Source organism: Berghia stephanieae, chromosome 2 (genome assembly GCF_034508935.2).
Source record: "Berghia stephanieae isolate SIO BIC M18660-M18661 chromosome 2, UCSD_Bste_1.3, whole genome shotgun sequence".
NCBI lineage: Eukaryota > Metazoa > Mollusca > Gastropoda > Nudibranchia > Aeolidiidae > Berghia > Berghia stephanieae.
This window is the reverse complement of record NC_088361.1, coordinates 40746084-40769497: the sequence shown is the minus strand read 5'-3', so window position 1 is coordinate 40769497 and position 23414 is coordinate 40746084. Positions and strand designations below refer to the sequence as shown.

Below are 23414 nucleotides of genomic sequence, written 5' to 3'. Positions count from 1 at the left end.
ATGTGTATTTAAGTGTGCTAAACAAGTGGAAACATTAAAAAAGAATGTGGTGATGTAAAGCATTAAGTTTCCACAGGAGGTGCTATAGAATAAATATTATTATTATTATTATTATTAATAAAAAGTAAAACCAGTGGGATAGAAAAAAAAAAAAAACCAAAAAAAAAAACCATTGATGTTACTAATAAGAGAACTCACTGTTCACTCTCAATATTTTCTACTTTTTTTTTTTGGGGGGGGGGGGGGGGGGGGGGAAGGAGCTGGCTTGTAAATAAATGTGCTAGCCAAGCCATGACCCAAGAGATCATCTCCCTTTAACAACTGGATAGACCTGCCGAATTGAAAACTTCAAATTTAGTAATTTTTATGTCAATTTTTAGTAATTTGACAAGGAAATTAGTAATTTCTGAAATCGTGTACGTACAACCACAAATTGACAATGATGATCACTTCATCGTCCCATCGCTGTATAAATGCTTTATTATTATTATTATTATCATCATCATCATCATCATCATCATCATTATAGTAGTAGTAGTTCTTCTTATCATTATTATTACTATTATTATTATCATTATAATTATAATTATTATTATTTAAGTATTACTGAGAATTCCGTATTTTTGTAATTAGCCATGAAATTTGTCTAAAATTCGTAAAATTACGAAAAATTTGTAAGATTCGGCAAGTATGAACTAGCTAATGATCTTTGATGCCTGTTATGGAAAATTCAGTTGTGTCACAAAGATAGATGGTTTTTTTTTTTGTTTCTTATTTTCATGATTTCGTTCTCATTATGCATAAAGACAGCAAAACATCACTTATATACTAAATATGAAATCTAATCGGTGACATAGCTCGTGCTTGCACATTGTAATAATTTCAATATCTAAACTAGTGAATTCACCGTAAACTTCTTCAGAGATCTCAATTTTGTCTGTTTATTATTTGACTATATTTATCTAAATCCTGAAACAGAAGACAATAGATAAACAAGAACAACATTTTATAAATAATTGAATTTATTTTATATATACATATATCATATTTAATATTACATAAAGCCGTCTCCGAAAATGAGATCTATTGCAGCCTGGATGTCTCCATTAGTTGCTGCAAGAGCTTGTCTAGCAACATTTTCATCAGTTATTCCCATATCCCGTAATTGCTGTAAGGCGTTTCCAATATCCCTTAATTGTTGTGATGCACCCTATATGATAAACCAACAAGAATATTTTGGATTAATCATTAAAGTAAAGTAAAAATGAAAAAAAAAAAAGAAAATTTTAAAAAGAAGAAAAAAAATTGTTGTTATTATTATTAATATCATTATCATCATCATCATAATAACAATAACGATAATAATAACAAAATAATAATAATAATAATAATAATAATAATAATAATAATAATAATAATAATAATAATAATAATAATAATAATAATAATAACAATAATACTAATAATGAAATATTAGATTATGCTTTGACACTGTTCAACTGGAATTCTCTTAAAACAATGGAGGAAATTTATTTTTTTAATCAGTCGTGTCCATAATTGTTGTCTCACACCATACTGTCCTTCAGACACGATGACAGATGGAAATTTAAAGAGCTAAAGTCTGGGCTGTGAAGGCTCCAGGTATGGTTTGTCCCAAGATTCAAATGTGATCATAATATTATTGTCATTTATAACGAGATGTATTGGCTGCTGACATTTCATGGCAGTGAAACACTTACATCGGATGAAGAGGCATTTTGTGCTTGAAGCATAGCTTGTTGAAAGAAGTCATTAGTAATTGCCGTGCCACTTGTCGATGGACCAGGATCCTACATAGAGGTTGATTAAAAGATTATAGAAATTGTAATGTTTTGGCATTGAAAAAAATCAATTAAAAAAAGTTTTTTATATAAATTTTTGAAGTAAAAAATAATCAGCACCAGTCTAACACTTCAAAATTAAACACGAACACATGAGGGGTTATGGAGTTGTTGCATTTATATAAAGCCACTGTTTGTATGTGCAATAGCATGAAACAATATCTGACAAACGCTCAATGTGTGACCAATTTGTTCTTTCTAGGAGAAATAGGCACTTGCAACACTTATAGGTCATTTCCGTTTCAGATCAAAAAAATAAAAAGGACAATAATAGGATAATCAAAAGACTTTTAATCTATTCCAATCATAAAAGTGTTCGCATGAGGCAGAGTAAAACCAATTCAGTAGCTGTACGAGTGGAAAGCCATTGAAAATTTCTTAGCTGGGAAAACGAAATAAATGATTTACCATCAAAAACTCACCAAAAAAAAAAAAAAAAAAAAAAAAGAAATATTGAAAAGTTAATATTGCTCCTATATAATGAAAAAAGTTAAATGTTAACTTTTTCATATAGCAATTCAAAATGACAGAATTAAGAGACAAAAATAAATAGGCATATTTCTTTTGCACGTTATCGATTGTTAAAAGGAATGCCTTGCACGCTTTTGCTCTGTAAGTTTGTCTGTCTGACAAAATATCAACAGAATAAAGGGAAATAAATAAAGCTCCACATGCACAACAAAATTTATTATTTAATAAATTTTCACAATTGTATTATCCAACTTTCAAGTGAAAACGAACAGTCCGAATTTTTGTTTGACTTTGCTTTTTCACATTCCATCAAAGAATAAAGCAAATTTTTTTTCATATTTTCAGGGAAAAAGAAATTCTTCTTTCATTTAAAGAATTATAATAAAAAATTAAAATTAAAATTTACAAATAAACATCAGAACTTTGAGGAGGGATCATGTTAGCAGAATATGATTTGCAAGCTCAAAATCTTTCCTACAACTAAAATGCAAGATTTCTTATACAGTGAATGCATTAAAATACAGGAAAACAAAAAAAATTCCAAACCAGCTTCTACTTTTCCTTCAATTTCATGTTTTCATATTCTTGAGAACTTTCTCATGCAGGAGAACACATTTATATTACGAATAAATAATCAATTAATTTTATACAAATTGAATCGAAATAATGAATTTGTGCGTGATTTTTCACTATTACTTCAATTATTTTTTTTCTGCCCAGGGTTGTATCATTAATAGTATATCCCTGCTCTTCTATATTTGTGGATTTCTTGTTTGAGGATATAATTTCATACCGGATGACAAGCATGGCAATTTCTCAAATTCTTTTCAATTTAGCTGTTTTCAGTTTAATTGAATCCTTTGAGTATATCGTACACTTCTGTGAAATCCAGAGGAAAATTCCCAAATGACTTACATTTTGTGACCCCCCATCCATAACAGTGCTTCTATCAAACTGACGAGATGACCCTGCAGCTGCCTGTAGTGCTGCTGCAAGTTGAGAAGCAGTAATGTTTTGTCCACCGCCCGAGGTTTGACGGCTTGGCTGTGAGAAAGGTTAAATAAGAAAGAAAACCAAATTAATTTCATTCTTGAATCCATCGCTTAAGTTTTCTGATTTTCTTTTTCTTCAAACATTAAGGATGAATTATGGAGGTAAAGTGGAGTACACAATATGAGCTTCAAATTTAATATTTATCAAGTAACAAGAAGCCATATTTACAAAATAAGGTATTGAGATCTTGTAATGTGGAGAGACCACTCTTCACCTTAACCACTTAAGTGCAGAGTTAAAATTTTGAAGTGCATCAGAATGGGGTTTAAAATAGCGCAAAGTCTGGATAACACATACAGTTTTCGCTTTGCTTTGCACAAATCTCACTTGATTTTTGAAATATTAATTTGACTTCAGAAAAGCCAAAATGGCACACCTCTTCATATCTGTGAGAAAATCAAAGGAACATAAAAACTCAAAGAAAGCAATAAATGTTATTCTTTTAAATTAGAGGGGCTGTGTTTTCTCAGAAGAAATTTCCTCTTGACTTTTATAATTTTAACGGCTAATTTTCTCTTCAAAACCACTAATTTTGCAGTAAATTTGCTTCAAGCATCCAAATAGTCAAGGCAGCCACTTTGTAAATGAGAAGCAGCTGCCAATTGTTTTAAGTAATAAACAACTGAAAAGAATAATTGTAAAGACAGAGGATGAATTTGCCAGCATCATACTCAGGTAGTTAAAGACTGCTCAACAAATGAAGATAAATGTGCAAGCAAGTTTGTATACTGAAATAAGCCACCCGCATGGCTGTAATATTTATGTCAAGTAAAGGATTAGGTATGTATGTGCCATTCAAAGTTTGATAAAGCATCAAATCTGACAAAAGAGAGTGATAAAATTCTATGATCCACTCACTCCTGGAAGATCTTCATCTTCATCTGACATCTGATCCAAGGAATAAATCGCTGAACCTGAATATGAAATCATAAGAAACATAATTAAAAAGTCTTGCCACCCATGAAAAAAAAAAAAAGTTGATGGTGATTACACAGGTAAATTAAATGTATACACACTTTTATAAAACAACTAAAGGAAGACTATAGGCTAATATAAGCAAGAAAAATGACATTAATTTCGACCTATCTTCAAATGTCTATGCCTCCTTTCAGACATATTCAGAAGAACAAAAGTTGACAAATTTTAACCATGAGTAAAAGTAAGAAAACAATATTGTCAATTGTAATATCATGTTCAGAGATGCAAACTTAAAATTTGGTTCACAGGAATTTCAGCATACTGAAATCCTATCTATTGAAGACTAGAAAATATGTAAACACAATGCCACATAAAATTGAATTAACATTATACAATACCTGTTGACTTTAGAAGAGGTTTGAACAGTGACATGAAAAATAAATAAAATTTTTATATAATAAAGACCAACCTGCATTTGGCGTATGTCCAGACTTGGCTCCTTCTTCATTGACCGCAGTTGCTATGGTTATAGCAGCCTGGGCAAATGATGGGTGCTTCTTCAATAAACTAGGGAAAAAAATCACAAAAAGCATGAGCAAAAGTATAACGATGATTTTACACACACACACACACACACATATATATATATATATAATATAATATATATATATATATATATATATATATATATATATATATATATATATATATATATATATATATACATACACTTCCAATCAAGTTACCTAGGAATAAAGAAAAAGGGAATCTGCCTATTCACTGCGTTTGTTTTTTATTTTTAAGGGCTTTACGCCATTTGCAACACATTTAGGTTATATCAGCACCAGTAAACAGGAAGAAAATGGGATAGTAAAAAGTTCTAGAATTACAATTAAAGCCCCCAAGAGAAAGTAAGACAAAGGGGAACTGGGAAAAATAGGGATCAGAGTTAGATTCCAAGAGCACACCATCAATGTAACTAGTTTGGGATCACCAATAAATCTCATTCGGACACAAAATCCAACAATGAGGAATACACTCAAATGCTTACATTATACATTCAAAATAACAAATATAGTAATACATAACAGAGAGATGATTTACAAGGAAAAAAATATAATCTCCCAAAACAATAACTATGCATTTGACTGTTTCCCTCCCAGCCAGGACAAAACCAAGAAATCTCATTCCAAGACAAAGACAGAAAGCATGTTGGAAAATAGATATAGGGGGATAGAGGACACAGTATGTACCTCCCTGCCCACTATGGTATTCACTGCGTCATCAGATAACAAACTAATTTTCTTTCAGAAAATATCAGAATTTTCAGATAAATCATAAATGTATCATTAACTTATGATGCAAGACTTCTGCTTTTGAAAATGAAATGAGTGAAAAACATTGAATACTTTTGTCTATATCATCACTGACAATCACCTTGGGACACTTTTGTATTTGTATATGTTTTATGTTTTCAGGGTTTTACGGCACTTGCTGCAATTTATGTCATATCCTCACCAGTAAAAAGGAAGTGAATTGGATAGTTAAAAAAAAATCTAAATTCACAATTAAAAGCTTACAAGAAAAGTAGCACAAAGGGGAATGATACAAATAGAGAACAAATGTAGATTCCAAGAGGATACTATCATTGTGCATAGTTTGAGATCACCTAACAGACTCATCCAGATACAAGCACAGGATCCCTCAAAGAGGAACACATTCAAATGCTTACACTACAAAACAACACATAACAGAGAGAATAAAATATCACCTCCGAAAAATTTACTATATACATTTGACTGTTTCTCTTCCAGCCAGGGACTCTGACAAGGGAACGTACAAAATCGAGTAATCTCAATCCAAGACAAAGACAAAGAGTAAGTTGGAAAACAGATAAAGGGGTATAGAGGACACAGTAAGCGACCTCCCTGCCCACTATGGGAGGTAAGGAACCCCACGCACGGGACAATTTTGTCATAGCAGCACTAGAATAATGTAATGATGGGATAGTAGTCAAAAAAAAAAAAAAGTAAAAAAATGCGAGAGGTCAAACATCTATGTTACTTTAAACTTGTTGAGGATTGATGCAAATGTAACTCATTACACAATACATAGCCGATTTTGACAAGGACAACGATTTTTTAAAAATTTCAATTTTGTCAACTCTGGCTCCATAAAGAATATAAATATACAGATTAAATTGAAAAATCAAAAGGTAACATATATTTGAAAAATGTAATTATACAGAACAAAAAAAAAAAAACAAAGCAAGCAACAACAACAAAACACTATGATAAGACTGGGTTCATATTAATTACGAAAATCACCTGTCTAAATTATTTGGGTGTGCCAATATTGTCAGAAGTTCTGGCTTTGCCATCATGGCTAAAAAGAAGAAAGAGAAAATACTAAGATTATCATTTGAAGCAATATAGTAAAAGAAATATCAAAACATCATTCTTTAGAAGATTTTAATCAAGTAAATGTTAAAGTAAGAGTCTATTGATTTAGATATATCCAGCGGTCATACCAAAAAATGACACATTATTCAAACTACATCTGTTTCTATCTATCTATCTATATAGTATGCATTCCTAAGGAATTTCTCACAAACCAGCTAGATACCATACCAGTAGCTGAATGGTTATCAATCTCACGAAAAGTTAGTTTACCACGATTCAGATTATTTTAAACAAGTCCATCCTGTTTTAAATTCGTCAATACTTCCAAAACTATGCCCCCCATTTTGCCAGTTGCTTCCAAGTTTTGACTCCCGCTATGACGCAATTATATAAATACTAAAAATCTATGTCTGTTTCTATGAAGCAATTATCCCACACTAAAAACTTGCTGTTATAATGTAAGTAACAGTCCAACATTAAATAAGTCACGATCGACGAATAGCAGGGAAGGGGGTGAGTCCCGCTCAGTGCAGACTTTATTTGTGTGGATTAGAATCTGATCGTCGTCCTCTCCTTAACATTTCCTGAGATGAGTTTATGTATTATTTAATCTTATTTTTTAGGATGTGCCATTAACACTGCGACAAGTACACATCCCAAACTCCATTCATGGAATGCGTGATGTTGCTAGGAACATCCCACAAGGGAGATAACTGCTCAGCAGTTCAAATAAAGTCTTTAAATTAATATTTTAATCAGAAGCATTTAGTTTTAAATCTTTTAATAAATATAAAAAGTTAATCCTGCGAAGCACTTTGGGTGGTTTAGGATATACATATATCTATTTCCAAGAAGTATTTCAAAAATCATCACATTTAACTGAAAAAAACAAAAACATGAACGAAGTTAATATACAACATACAAATATTTCAAATATCAAACATCATACCACTGCCTCTGTTTGTTTGTTTGTTTGTTTGTTTGTGTTTAAGGGTTTTACGGCGCTTGCAACACATTTAGGTTATATCAGCACCAGTAAAATGGAAGAAAATGGGATAGTAAAAAGTTCTAGAATTACAATTAATGTACCCAACAAAAAGTAAGACAGGGGAACTGGGAACAAATAGGGATCAGATGTAGATTCCAAGAACATAATACCACCAATGTACGTATTTTGAGATCACATATAAGTCTCATCCGGACACAAGCACAAAATCCAACAAAGAGGAATACACTGAAATGCTTACATTAGACACTCAAAATAACAAATATAATAATACATAACAGAGAGATGATTTACAAGGAAAAAAATATCATCTCCCAAAACAATAACTATGCATTTGACTGTTTCCCTCCCAGCTAGGACTCCGGCCAAGGCCAGGACAAAACCAAGTAATCTCATTCCATGACAGAAAGCATGTTGGAAAACAGATGCAAGGGGAAAGAAGACACAGTATGTACCCCCCTGCCCACTATGGGAGGCCAGTAACCCCACCCAGTTACCACTGCATCTGAGGTCTAGTCAAATAATAATAATTTATCTTACATAACTAGCTCTTTTCCTGTTTGTTTTGGTCGTTAGTTTGACTGTTGTTTAAAGGAGGTTCTCTTGCATGTGCGACACTATTAGGCCATACCAGCGCCAGTAAAAAGGAAGATGATAGACAAAAGTCGTATAATAGAGGAAAGTTGTAGATTTGAAGTCAAAGGAACACAGAAAGAGGAAGATAAAGGGGACTGTAGGAACAGATGACTCCACAAGCAATCCGTGAATGTAAACATTTTAAAATTGCCCACGAGTCCCATAAATTTACATATAAATTAACACAATCTGTCACAAAACTTTGTAATGGTAATTTCAAAGAACTTCCTATTCTTAATATGAAAATCAAATAACGTTTGAAATTAATATTGTATGTAACTATACTATACATAGTATTACACATTGAAACTTACACAAAACACTTGGATCTTTGTCTAAGCCTGGAGTTGATGCAATAATGTTTTCAACAGTATCACCATCCGATAACATTCGTTCTACCTGTTAAAAAAAAACAAAAAATATTTTAAAAACCAAGACTGTCGCCATGCATGATCTTCCAGCAGTACCCTCAAGGATGAAGACATCTTCAGATTTAATTACTATCAATTATACTTCATGATCTATTTGATCAAAGGTAGCACTCAAATCTATAAAATATATACGTTGATAATAACAACACATAAAAACCTTTATTGAGTTTGAGTTTGAGTATATGTGAAGTAAATAAAAAATGAGAGGCCATACATATTTGATTAAAATCATGTGGATTCTGAATAAATATCTGATTCATAACAGAACGTTTTGCTAATAGCACTTTAATTGGGACAGAATATATTGACTCCACATACAATGCTTTTGTAATCCTGGTTCAGTAGTGCTGACTGGATTGCCATCAAAATTTCATTACTGTGGACATTGTTAATTTTAGGTTCTGTAAAAAAAGATTTGAAAATCATGATGAAAGTGATAAATATGTTGCACAGGTGATAACTAAAAATGAAAACTAAATAAATAAATAAATAAACAATAGAAGGAACAATAATTGGAAAAGAGATCAGGGGGTTCCAAGTTTTCTAGCCTGAAAGCTAAATAAAAGAATAATAAAATAAAAATGACAAGTATTGATCAAATTCCATAATAAATTTTAAAAACTCCGTGAACATCATGATAATATAAAACATTGAGTGAAACGTCGATTTACAACCACTTCACTCTCTCCAAAAACTGAAGCAATGACAAGTTGGTAACATTCAAAGGAAAGAGAAAGAGAGAGATAGAGAGACAGACAGACAGAGAGAGAGAGAGAGAGAGAGAGAGAGAGAGAGAGAGAGAATCTGATTAATTCACAAAGACTTGATTCTTGGTATAAAATAACTGTGCAAGATATTTATTAATAGGTACACATTTTCATTAATAAAGTTAATAATACCTTTTTCAGTCAAAGATGAACTAGAATCAATAAATCTTGGAACTATATACAGGGTGGAGTGATTTTGTAGAGAAAATGTTGAGATTTTTAGCTCTGGTTTAAGAACTTGTCCTGCATACAAAATATCTGAGGAATACAAAACAGATTTTTTAAAAAGAAACAACCAAAATAAAAATTTCCAGCATTGCTGATTGCTTAAAATCAGGCTATGTGGTCTTGTAGTATGACACTCGCTTTTGGATCGGAAGGTCTTGGGTTCAAGCCTCGTTCGGCGCATAATTGGGTACTTGGAAAAGGTTCTTTACTCACATTCTCTCACTATACTCAGGTGTACAATGAATATCTGGCCATTTACAGCGTTGTCTCTGTTGGTAAAAATGGTAATATCGACTAAAGGCATCATTCTAAAATTTAATTTAATTGAGAGAATTTGAAGCGTAATGACGAACAAAGAATATTAGAGTAACTAAATGGAATAATGACAACTGGATGTGTGTTAGGATTGAAGGGTGTACTTGTCAGCACTTACTAGCAAGCAATAGACCATGTCAGTACTGACGAACAGGCGCAAGCACCCATTCATCAGCACTGACCATCAGGCACTAAAGCCCATTCATCACTACTGACCAACAGGCGCTAAACCTCATTTGTCAGTACTGACCAAAGGCTCTGCGCTAATTCATCAGTACTGACCAACAGGCTCTAAGTTCATACGCTGGTACTGACCAGTAAGTGCTAGCAACCATGTGATAGTACAATGACTGTACTAGGTTGATTTGAAATACTATTTGAAATCACATTCATTAATCAACTACTGGGATTACTAGGTGCTTTGCTTAAAAAATTAAAATTATAATATAGGGCTGTTCATCACCATATATTCCAATGATATACCAATTTTTTTTAAATCCGATTATCAAAGGAAAAGTTATTATGACAGTTGAAAGGCGGAAAATTACATTATTATTTGAATTTGCCTTCTTTAACTAACGAATTTTAAAATTGAAAATGTTACAGTTCTGGTTGTAACCAACATTACGATTTCAAAACTGCCTACTAAGTTGGTAGCTAACATTTGAGTCAGGATTTTTCTGGGATGGTTTTAGTTTTGGAGCATGAGCTACGTGCACATTTGCAGTTCTAATAATCGATGGCAACTAAGGGATTTTAATCATTGTTGTAATGGAAAACATTTTGTGTTGGTTTGAGAGTATTTCCATTTCAACAACGAGGCCATAACAATAACAAATTGTGTTATATCATACCTGCATGTATACGTCAGGCATGAGGGATAAAATTTTGGTCCAAATTAAATTTTTAAAAAGAAGTTAAGATGTTAAATTACATTCGGTAACAAGAATTTTGATTGCCAATTTCTGATTTTTTAATTATCCATAAGCTAAATTTTATACCTTATCATATTTTATTCACGATCATCATCATAATAAAACTCTAAAGTATAAATATTGGCTCCGATTTACATAAATTCATAATAAAGTAATTCCTATTCCTTATTCTAAAAAAAGAGATATAAAAATATAGCGTTCATTATTATTGAAAATTAAGGGAGAAACTCCTTAAGTTCCTTGGGGTAGCATCTCTTTCAATTTTCAATTAGAATGGTCACCATGGATCTTTTGTCAGGCGTTTATTTCTTTAATTTGTCAATATAGTAGCATCTAAAAAAGAAAAATCTCTGAGACCGGTCACCACACTAGATAGCCCTCACAGTGGTTTACCAGCAGATCACTTAGTTGAGATGCTTGGTCAAGAGGTCATTACTCTCCTTCTCTTTACCTGCGCTCTGGTATGGCACGTGCCTGCAGTCAGTGAGTCTAATTGGTCTGATAAATAATGGCATAGCCAAGCGACAATTATCTTAAATGTAAACCTATTTCACTCATGTTAAAGATTGAAATCCCCCTCACATAGTGGACTAAATATCATAGATATCATCAGTATATTTCTTTCTCAGGAAGACAGCAAAGTAGACTCACATTTTCACTACATTTATCATTTAAATCAAATGTTTCTGGAATCCCTACAACAACAATCAGACGTTGCAGTTTATTATTATTCACACTAGTACATAGTACAAACTGTCTACTTTCTGTTGCAATAATAATGTTAATTCAGTTCAACAAATATGTAACAAGTGTAGGGGTGGGGTATCAAATTTCACTGGGAATATCTAGCAGTCTATGAGATGTCAAGGCTATCGTGGGTGATGAATTTGGACCAGTTACACAATGTAAACAATGTCGTAATCATTTCCTGGATCCCCACTGACCATGGAACACTTTACTACACCAATTTTACAGTTTTATCATTAAAAGTTCCCACGAATATGGTAAAGGAGTGAAGAAGTCATACTTATTGTAGTACAGGAACGTATATTATATATATATATATATATATATATATATATATATATATATACACACACACACATACACACACACTCACGCACAGTCTCTCTCTGCAAGTAGCCCTACAATAATAGTTCTTAAAGACACATCTGTTACTGATTTAAGAAATATGAAATGAATGGGTTTGTTTCAGTCACGTCTCTGTTGATTGATGTGTGAAGGTTTTATTCACCAGCTGCACTACTTGTACATTGTGACTATTGAGAATAATGTCTGAATTCGGATAACTCCTAGGAGGTGCCACTATTATTTTCTCTATCTATGTTTGAGTACCCCCCCCCCCTCCCCCACCCCCTCTTCTTATTTTCCTCAGTCAAACTTGCCTTTGTGGAATACTATCTGTACTAACTGTTGATGTTATATCGTTGTTGTCAGTGATATGAATTAGGTGTAGTATGACTGTGATGCAATTCTCTTAGCCGGGAAATTCCATGAAAATGTCAACCGAAGGGGTGTTTTACAAATTCTTAAGAACATATTAAAATTTGGTACCAATTTGTTGGAAAATCATTCAGGATTATGAATATAAGGATATTTCGTGCATATTTGCGGTACAGGATGCTCATTGTAGCTTTATGTAAGGGTATCCCCTAAATGAAGAACAAAAAGAATATTTTCTCAATATTATAAATTTTGCAACTTCTACAAAATTATAGCCACCTTTGCTGTTGTTTATTGATATTAAAACAATTATAAGTATCAGGAACCTATATAAACATTCAAATTTACGATTTTAATGAAATGTTGTCCTCATCGGTCGTTTTAATGACCTTGGGAAATTGTATGTCAGTCCGTTACCATTAAAACAGTATTTTTACATCTATGAAAGATGTGATTGTTGTACAGACTCACTATTTCAGATTTTCTGTTCTTACATGAATGGCTTTAGCACTGTAAGATAATTTTTCAAGAAATTTATCATATAAGGTACTTTTGTTGGGTAACGGACTGACATTTTTTAGGGTAACGGACTGACAGTAACAGACTGACTAATTCTATTTTAATTCAAAGACAATATACAAAAGTTGTTTTTTAAGTCTCAAGAGTAATGTCCACTCCAATGTGTTTCAACTGATCAGGCAGCCATTTTATAAACATTTGGATCCATAAAATTTCAAACACTGGCCTTCAACATCAAGCCTGCTATTTTGCAATAGGTAAGTTGAATCTTTTAAAGCTTGTGAATCTTTTGATCACTTGAAGATTTTTGCTATGTTTGAATTGAGGGAAAAACACTGTTTTTTGTTCTATAATATCCTTATGACAATGGAGCCAGTAGTAGTCTTCTGTTAAAGGGGCAAGAAGCCCTGGGAGAAAAAAAAAGAAATCAAACATTTAAATTAATGTGAAAAACTTTTTGAGTCACTGAGGCTTTAAATGTAGTGGGTCAGCAAGCTGTTGAGCTGTGTATAATGTCACTATTTTAGTTGTTACAAAGTAATGTCATACAAGTTAAAAATGAGTTTTATTTTCTTAGTTTTGCTATATTATTTTTAAGAAAACAAGATTTGCTTTTTATTCCGACTTGACTTTCATAGCTTATGATGTAATTTCGCTCAATTTTCTTTATTCACAGGTTCAAAATGCCTACTCTATCCATGATTCAAATTATAAAGAAAGACTGAAAACTGATGAGCATTACATTGTTTAGGAAAAATATAAGCAACAAAAGCAGGAGCCTCAAAGAAAACTTGAAAGTGATTGTAAAGGACACTTAAAAGAAATAACAGGATTTTTTCAAGCAAAATGGAAAAAAAAAAGAGAAAAGCCGATCAATCTACAACTCCAAAAGAAAGTAAACCAAGCACACCTAAATCCACATCTCCCTCACATTTCAGCACAGGAAAGTAAAATACTGAATTCAAGTTTGAGGGTCTACAATCCTCCCAAAAATTAAAAAAAAAATTAAACTATGCCTGTACTGCTAAGGGCATACAATACATCAACCAATTGTTTTTAAAATATTTTAATCATGGAAATGGGCTTTCAAGATGAAATAAGATAATTTGATCGAAAATTTCTATTTGGACAAGAAGTACTCTTGGCGAGCACCAAGGGAAAAAGATTTCATAATTGTGAGAGATGAAAAAAGAGAAAGGACGAAAATTCCAAAAAGTTTCGTGTAAAAAGCCCTGAAAAAGAGGTTGTCGATTGTTAGTGAATTTCATCCAGGAATCAAAATTGGTTTAAGTTTATTTTGCTCCCTCAGAACCTCAGAATGTACTTCTAAGAGAAATCCCATAATCTGCATAAGAAAATTGTAACACTCAAGGATAAAATGGTCCAAATGAAATTTTTGAAGATCTTTCTCAGATCTTATAACTGGCTTTTTGGTCAAGTGCAGATGAGGAAGAGATTGACTGCCAATACTATCGACCAGTTTGCAGTGACGGTCATGGCCTATTGACAATTCCTAAGCTTGAGGAATCAAGATGAAATACAGAATAAATATTAAGCTTCAAAAATAAGTACCAAAAGAATGTTAAACCTTCCCCAGTTTTAAAGTCCTTTCTTATCTACATTTTTTTTTTTTTTGGATAATTTAATTTCATAGTTGAAATAAAGTTCCCGTTTGACTGTGACAGAATAGATTTCAACTCCACGAATCATTATTTAATTTTTTCAAAAGCAAAGTTGGGATTGAGGTAATCAGATGTCACCCATCGAGTTACTCATCATGCCCAATGTAGCTTGACATCCATATAAGGAAGAGTATTGGTTTGATCAATCACACTGGGTATTCAGTGTTGATAATAATTACATAATTTGTTCTTTGCTCTGGATTTTATGTAGTAACCGTTATTTTGAGTAATAAAATTCAGAGGTGTCAGTCCGTTACCATCCATTTGTCAGTCCGTTACCGACACTTTTTCAAAGACTGCAGATTCAAATTTTGGACAATCTTTTAAATATTGCTAGTGGGTTGTAGAACAACATGTCGTGGTTACTATAAAAGAACTTATTTGTTACTGGAAGGCTTAACTTCAGAAAGTTTGATCCTTCTACATATAAAATTGAAAAAGATGGATTTTCTGATGTCAGTCCGTTACCAACATTATAATGTCAAAAAAATTCAAGTTGATTAAGATTCATCTTTATCCTTTTAATATATGATAAGGGCGGACATGATACATGTCCATGGGAAATATTAGCTCCATACAATAAATACATTGCATTTCAGAGCACGAAGTGTATGCATTTTTGGTCTGATTTGTCAGTCCGTTACCCGTGGAATTTCCCAGCCTGTCTTTTACGTTTGTATGTGTGTATATGCAGGATGTATGTGTGTATGTATGCATGTTTGTGTGTGTGTGTGTGTGAGAGAGAGAGAGAGAGAGAGAGAGAGAGAGAGAGAGAGAGAGAGAGAGAGAGAGAGAGAGAGAGAGAGAGAGAGAAAGAAAGAGAGAGAGAGAGAGAGAGAGAGGAATGCCTTTTCTACCATATTCATTGCTTTTATTATCTACTACGCCACTGTGATGGTGTTGTTGTTTGGTGTGATGACGATGGTTTTGTTTCTATTTGGAATAGTGAAGTAAAACCTACACACCCAATATATTGCTTTATATGTTCTTTAGGAGTGTGTTAAATTGTTTAATCCACTTATCTCCATATCTTTTACAAAATACAAATGAAGAGAACATACCTTATGTCCAGCCGATTACATTTAGGACCATTTAAAACGTAGTTAAAATGTGTTGAATCAGGAAATGAATGTTTTACTTTGTGTAATAATATTAAGACTGGACAAAGCATTCATTAGTTTCAGAATCCAACGTCTGATTTTAAAGATTTGAATTTTTTATTGTCCCCACAACAACAAAACTATTTTAAAATAGTAGGGATTTTAAATTGCTTATAAAACCTATCAGAATAATCACAATAAAACGAAAAAAGAACCAACATAACAAGTGAAAGTAGTACTGTCTGTTCCATAAGTTAATATTATTGTAATGTAAGTGGTCATCTAGAATTGGTATCATATTACATCACGAAAATGCAATACTTTGCGTCTTAACCCTAAAAAGGGAGAAATCCCGTCCAGGTAGCCAATTTTACAGCATGCAGCTGCTGTTGTCAGTCACTTGCTGGGTTCCAGCAGTATAACTAAGTGATCCGATTTTATGAAGAAATAAACAGCGGTGCCCTAAATAGGTCATAGCATAGGGGAGAATTTTACTTGAACTTTGGGCACCGTTCGCGGATTGATGTCCCTGACGAGGGGGCAGCTATCTTTTTTATGTTTACATTGGAGATTAGCCAGGTATGTTTCATTGTGTGAAGCAATTTAGTCCGTACATAACAGACTACTTTTGAAAATGTTTCTTCGCATTCATTATTTGTTTATTATTATTATATTGGCTAGCACTATTCAGTATCTGATACTGAATAGTGGTTTTGCACTATTCAGTATCTGATACTGAATAGTGCTTTTGTACTATTCAGTATCTGATACTGAATAGTGGTTTTGCACTATTCAGTATCTGATACTGAATAGTGGTTTTGCACTATTCAGTATCTGACACTGAATAGTGGTTTTTGTACGGTGTTTTTTTTTCCGAAACCTGACAAAGTTATGGGAAGAGGACAGCTGTGGGAGTGAATCTGGGACTCAGAAAAGTGTACACCAGTGGGGAGTGAACCTGGGACTGGGTTTCGGCGGGTTTCGTAATAAAAAGCAATTACTTTTTACGAAACGCGACGACACCCGGCAATATCCGACAAAGTTATGGGAGGTAGGCAGCAGCGTGTGTGTGTGTGTGTAGGGGGGGGGAGGGGATGAACCTGAGATTCAGGGAAGTGTACACCAGTGGGGAGTGAACCTGGGACTCTGGGTTTTGTAAAAAAGCAATAAAAAATGTGGGGGGGGGGGGGATTACTTTTTTTACGATACCCGGCAATATGCGGCAAAGCATGGGGAGTGAACCTGAGACTCAGTGAAGTATACACCAGTGGGGAGTGAACCTGAGACTATGGTTTTCGGCGGGCTTCAGCTAGTTTCATATAAAAGCAATTACTTTTTTACGAAACCCGGCAATATCCGACAAAGTTGTGGGAAGTAGGCAACAGTGGGGAGTGAACCTGAGACTCAGGGAAGTGTACACCAGTGGGGAGTGAACCTGAAACTCAGGGAAGTGTACACCAGTGGGGAGTGAACCTGAGACTATGGTTTTTGGCGGGTTTCAGCGAGTTTCACATAAAAGCAATTACTTTTTTACGAAGCCCGGCAATATTCGACAGTTATGGGAAGTAGGCAACAGTGGGGAGTTAACTTGAGATTCAAGGAAGTGTACACCAGTAGGGAGTGAACCTGAGACTCTGGTTTTCGGCGGGTTTCAGCGAGTTTCATATAAAAGCAATTACTTTTTTACGAAACCGACAAAATATGGCAATATCCGACAAACTTATTGAAGCAGGCAACAGTGGGGGGTGATCCTGAGATTCAGGGAAGTGTGCACTTGTGGGGAGTGAACCTGGGACTCTGGATTTTGTAAAAAAGCAATACCAAGGGGGAGGGGGAATTACTTATTTACGAAACCCGCCAAAACCCGACAAAGTTATGGGAAGCAGGCAGCAGTGGGGAGTGAATCTGGGATTTGGACACTGATGAGGACTGAACCTGGGACTGCGAGAGGCTGATTCCAGTGGACAGTGAGCTCAGAATGTACTTTTATTTCGAAACCTACCGAAATTTTCAAAAGTTATGGGAGGTGGGCACCATTGGGCAATGAACCGGGACTCAGGGAAGTGCACACCGGTTGGGAGTGAACCTGGGACTGTGAGAAGAGGATATCAGTGGAAATGAACCTGGGACTAGGGGAGATGGATACCAGTGGGAAATGAAGCCGGACTATGGGAGATGGGTACCAGACGAGAATGAAGCAATTACTTTTTTACGAAATCCGCCAAAACCCGCCAAAAAACCATAGACTTAGGTTTACTCCCCAATAGTGTACACTTCCCTGAATCTCCTGTCCACTCCCCCACTGTTGCCTACTTTCTTTCCATAACTTTGTCGGATATTGTCGGGTTTCGTAAAAAAGTAATTGCTTTTTTTTTTTTACGAAACCCAGCCTCAGGTTCACTCCCCAACGGTGTACACTTCCCTGAGTCCCAGGTTCACTCCCCACTGCTGCCTACTTCACATAACTTTGTCGGGTATCAGCGTATTTTTGGCAGGTTTCGTAAAAAAAGAAACATCCCTAACAATACCACGTGTATTCAGTAAATAGATGTCAATTGTAGTCTAATATTCAGTATCTATTTAAATTATTATTATTATTATTATTATTATCACGTAAATTTTAATATAGTACGGCAATTAATTCACGGAAGTACATCCCTCAATTAAAAAATGCAGAAAGTCTGCCCACATATTTATAATGAATCGGGTTTGCCTTAGATGACAAACAAACAAACAAACAAACAAACAACGACAAGAACAACAACAACAACAACAACAAATGAGACAAACAGAAAAAAGCAAGATTTTAAAAAATAATGAACAATAGAAGAGTACAATAATGAAAAACAACAACGAGATGATAACACATAAAAGATATTCGTAATAAATCGATAACTGATTAAATCACTCCAACTACTTGGTTAAAAAAAATAATCATCATAATCATAATAGTGATGATGACGATTACAACAACAATAATAATAATAGTAAGTAAGTAGAAATAATAATAATAATAATAATAATAATATAATAATAATAATAATAATAATAATAATAAAAGTACAATAGTATAATATCAACATTAAAGTATATTACAAGCAAATAAAATTATAAAAACAAAAGTTTAAAAAATATCAATAGACAGAAGGAATTAAAAAAATAATGGGGAAAAAAAAACAAGTTACCCCTACCGGGATTTGAACTCTCGAACCTTAAACTCAGAGTCAAACAGCTTATATCCACCAAGCCATGGTGTCACTGAACTCTTAGTGACATTTAATCATGTCTATTTAGACATTTAAAAATGGATTTGAATGCCACTCTTATTTTGATATTTTGAACTATGTTAATTGCATAAAAGCAGAAATTTAAAAAAAATTACGATCAAAATATTTTTACAGCTTCGATTCGGGCTGTCAGTTAGTGCATGTGTTCAATCTGGAAGTAGGTCAACAGTTTATTTCCATTCAACCGAGATTGTCGCACTTTTCACTCTCTCTATGAAAAAGAGTTCCTTATGGATACTGAATAGTGGCAAAGCACTATTCAGTATCTGATACTGAATAACCACTTCCTATTATATTATCACAATATTTCTTATAAACACTTGCTTAATTCATGTTTCTTGTTTTCAATCCACACAAAAAGTCGTTTAAAAGTTACGCCTGGTTGCAAACACACCACAACTCTTTCTCCTCATTTGCTCCACTAAGACTAAGACGAATTCATGTGGAGGGACATACCTACACAGCAGGAAAACCAATGTCGTGAATAGATTTTTACATCTCATTCACGATGAGAAAATAAATTAAATAATAATATGCACGAGGCATGTATCTCCACCGAAGTGGGCAGTTACGCGATTAGTCCGGGTATGTTCGTCCGGTAGAAGAAACATAGTCAACACTTGAATTTCGTAGTAAAAAGAGCTTGTAAAATGAAGCTTTCACTTTCAATAATAAATAACATTAACATACTGCTTCATCTCTCCAATGGTATCATGTTTAAGATTAATTCAAATACAAGTCATTGTTTATAAAAATTAATAAATTTCATTATCATTATTTTTTATTTTAACTAGGACATAATAGAGCCAAAATGGTAACCCAGATCGGACCAGTTCCGAGGTAAATAAAAAAGATGGCCGCCCTCTCTTCAGGGACATCAACCCGCAAACAGTGCCGAATTTTGGGTTCGTTTTTTTTACTTTACTGACCAAAGTCGGATTCCTGAACATCAATATTTTTGGATATTTCTTGGTGGAGACCACGAACATGTCCATCAATATCAGCTATTGTAATCTGGAATCTCGTTTGCTTTAATGGTAGCCGACAACACACATTATAGGTTCCCATCCTCAAGTCTGAGTTGAGTCAAAAGCCGAGATCGATAAGAAAAAGAAAGTAAAATTCGGGCATGCCAGAATGATTTTGAAAAAAATGCTAAACAAATCAGAGAAAAAAAAAAAGAAAAAAAAACAACCCACAAACACAAAACAAAACTTGGCAAAAATTTAACATGGGCAGTAAGGAACAATTTTGATCTCGACCCTATTTTTAAAGTAAAAATAATATAATATGACTTATACAATGTATTGTGTTTATGTACGTGTGCTTGCGTGCGTATTTGTCTGTGTAGAGAAAAGTTTTTAAATTTGGTGGAAAAAACGACAAATTGGCTTTCGCAAATTCCACACATTGACCTAGTATATTCTCACAAATATGTTCAATACAGTTTGACTTTATCACTAAAAACTCATATTTAGATTTATTGGCATAATCAAAATCGTAGTTACTTATTCCATTATATATTAAAACAAAATGCTGATATAAAATATCAAATTTACTTTTACAATTATTTTTTTACAGAATCAAATAACAAAAAAAGTTTATTTAAAGCATTGCGTCAATCTGGTCAATCGGTGAGAAAGAGAAACTTTTTATAACTTTATATTAAAAAGAGTATGAACACTGTACTCGATTACTGAATGACTTCACGGATCAAGAAAGTCGTTGACACCATTGCTTCTCATCAAAATCTAATCCTTTTGAATGGTTAATGATATAAACATGATTTTTCAAAATTTGTATAAACCGTAAATATTGTCACGACATCTTTTCTCAAATGTTCTTGCTAAAGTATATTATATCATATAGGCCTATCACATGATAACATGTGACGGATTATTAAAGCCAACTGTTCTTTTAATATTAATACCCTGTGAATTCGTGTTTAATCATATTTTTATAGGCAATTGATTTATTTTTGCCATCAAACATTATTTTAATCGGTCCACTGAGCAGTATTTTTCGTTTAATACTTAATTAATTCTGTTCCAAAGTTTTAGTTCTAGGCCCGATTTCAAATACTTGGACAGTTCGATTATGTAATATGTAATCGTATCTGGTCGCGAAATAGAACAGTAAAGTTTGCTGCCCCAAACGTAAACAATAACAAGTTGCTAGTGATTTCCGTTAGGGACCGGAATAATTTACGCACAATATAGGTCTCCCAATTTTGTAGTTTGAGTTGTAGGCAATACACTTTCAGTATTGAAAATATGTTTACATAAAATCTAACAGTTGCAGAAATAATAATATAAGACTAAATTATTCTGAAAATCAGGCTCCGAATAATTCTCGTTTTGTTCATACCAGCGCAATAATTTGCTCTGGTCTAAAAATAGATAGACGTAACTTTTGATAAATTTTACCTTTTGTTCCATAAAATATCCATATCTAGACATTATTTGATGCATGATCGAGTATTTATGAATATGTGTTTCTTTTGCCACCTAACAGCCAAATTTTAAAGGTTATTTTCTTTCTATTATTTACATTGGAACGTGAGCTGTCAAGACAGGAACATGTGGTTTGCCATGTGCTTCTCGACCTTTGTTTACGTTTGGGGCAGCAAACTTTACTGTTCTATACAAAATCAAAATACAAGCAAAATTTTGATCTTGAAATCAGAGATTGAAGACAGATATCGAATTGAGTACCCAACCTTTTACTTTTAAGTTTGTCATTATCATTAAAAAATGTTCTTTTTTTTTGTTTGAGACGGTGAAGGAAAATGTTCATCTTAAATTTAAATGGTATGGGCTAGGACAAGGGGCCTCCTCCTACTCCTTGTGGACTAGAGGAGCCCTAGCCTTCATTTCCCGACTGACACTGTCCGGGGGTTGATGTCCCTGACTAGAGGGTGGCCATCTTTTTATGTTTAGGATTGGAGATTGGCTAGATATTTTTGGTTGTCTAAAGCAATTTAGTCCATACATTACGGATTTCTTTCGCCTGTATTTTTTGTTTGTTTATGAGTTTATGTTATAACTAGAGACTAGATCATCGGATCTATTTTATTACTTATTACACTCACTTCACTATTCTATACTATTACTAAGTTACTATTTACTAGGGTATCTATTACAATTACTGAACTATCTATTATTACTATTATTATTTAGGAAGTTGCTATTTTCACAGTGGCTGTCATTATTCTCAGACTCAGACATGCCTGCCATAAAGAAAGCTGATTATTGGCAGACATCTGTCTCGCAATGATAAAAAACCTGGGGCCGTTTTCATGAATGCGGACTAGCGCTTAAGCTTAGTCACTTAGTCCCTTTTCATTGACTTTAACTTTAGTCAATGACTTGAAAAAATCGGATTTCATGTGAGCTGACTTAAGCCTAAGTAAGTCCGGGAATAAAATCATGGCACCTTCGGACTAAGTTTGGCCAAGTTTTCGTCATTTGCTCAGGCAGAAATCCACAAGCTTAGACTGAGTAGTAACTAGGATACGTCATAACGTCAACAAGATAGCAGCTATTTTTAGATTGAGTGCGTTTCGATTTGGGAAAAAAATACGTCAGTTACAAATGACAGGCAAAAAGTGTCCTGTTGCCATTGTCATTGACACTAGCTTTTAAAAACTATAAGATTAGTGCAGATAGTCGAAAGAACACATTTTTGTGAGTAAAAACTAAACGAACATAACAATCTATCGGCTCAGTGAGTTGAGAGTGAACGAAATACTCCGAAATCAAATAACAACAACACAAAAAATTATTAGAAAGTATAGTTGAGACAAAAGTTATTCTGTTGACATTGCAATTAATTGACTGACTTTCTCTTTTGTGCAATTATTTGGGGTTTTTTTGTTCAATGTCTTTGAGTTATATCTCGGTGTTCATCGTCTCAATGAACTGCCATTGTTCTAAATTAATTGACTGTCGACAATGGACATCATTGCAGTCTATAACAGTTGACAGTCAATATCACGTGTGTTGCTAATTTCCTCTTTGAAAACCTTTTGCGTTGTAAGTCTGAAAGTTAGTGTATCTTGACCTGCCTTTGTGTCGTAGAGAGGTGATGTTACCCACACAAAATAGTCAAATTAGTCACCATCCTTCCAATGCCCACTTCTAGGCAAGAGACTAGCTAGTCCGAGACTAGAAAGCGTTCATGAAATCCGATTTTTTTTTAGACACTTACTTTGCTTGGACTTGAGACTAGCTAGTCATTTACTAGACTAGTAAATTACTAAATCTAGTCCTCGTTCATGAAAACTACGGGCCCTGGACTTTTGATTATATTGGCAGACCC

At 33.6% G+C, this 23414-nt stretch overlaps 1 protein-coding gene across 1 annotated transcript; it reads right to left on the bottom strand.

Annotated features, from left to right (window-relative positions):
• Positions 1-1004: 1004 nt before the first annotated feature.
• Positions 1005-20210, bottom strand: LOC144964881 (ubiquitin-like protein 7). The gene is made up of 10 exons (XM_078899612.1): positions 20024-20210; positions 9697-9822; positions 9116-9198; positions 8681-8765; positions 6650-6707; positions 4792-4889; positions 4263-4318; positions 3267-3395; positions 1740-1829; positions 1005-1210 (listed from the first exon to the last, which is right to left on the bottom strand). The coding sequence occupies exons 1-10, from the start codon at positions 20160-20162 to the stop codon at positions 1055-1057; spliced, it is 1020 nt and encodes a 339-aa protein (XP_078755738.1). The 5' UTR covers positions 20163-20210; the 3' UTR covers positions 1005-1054.
• Between the last annotated feature and the right edge of the window lie 3204 nt (positions 20211-23414).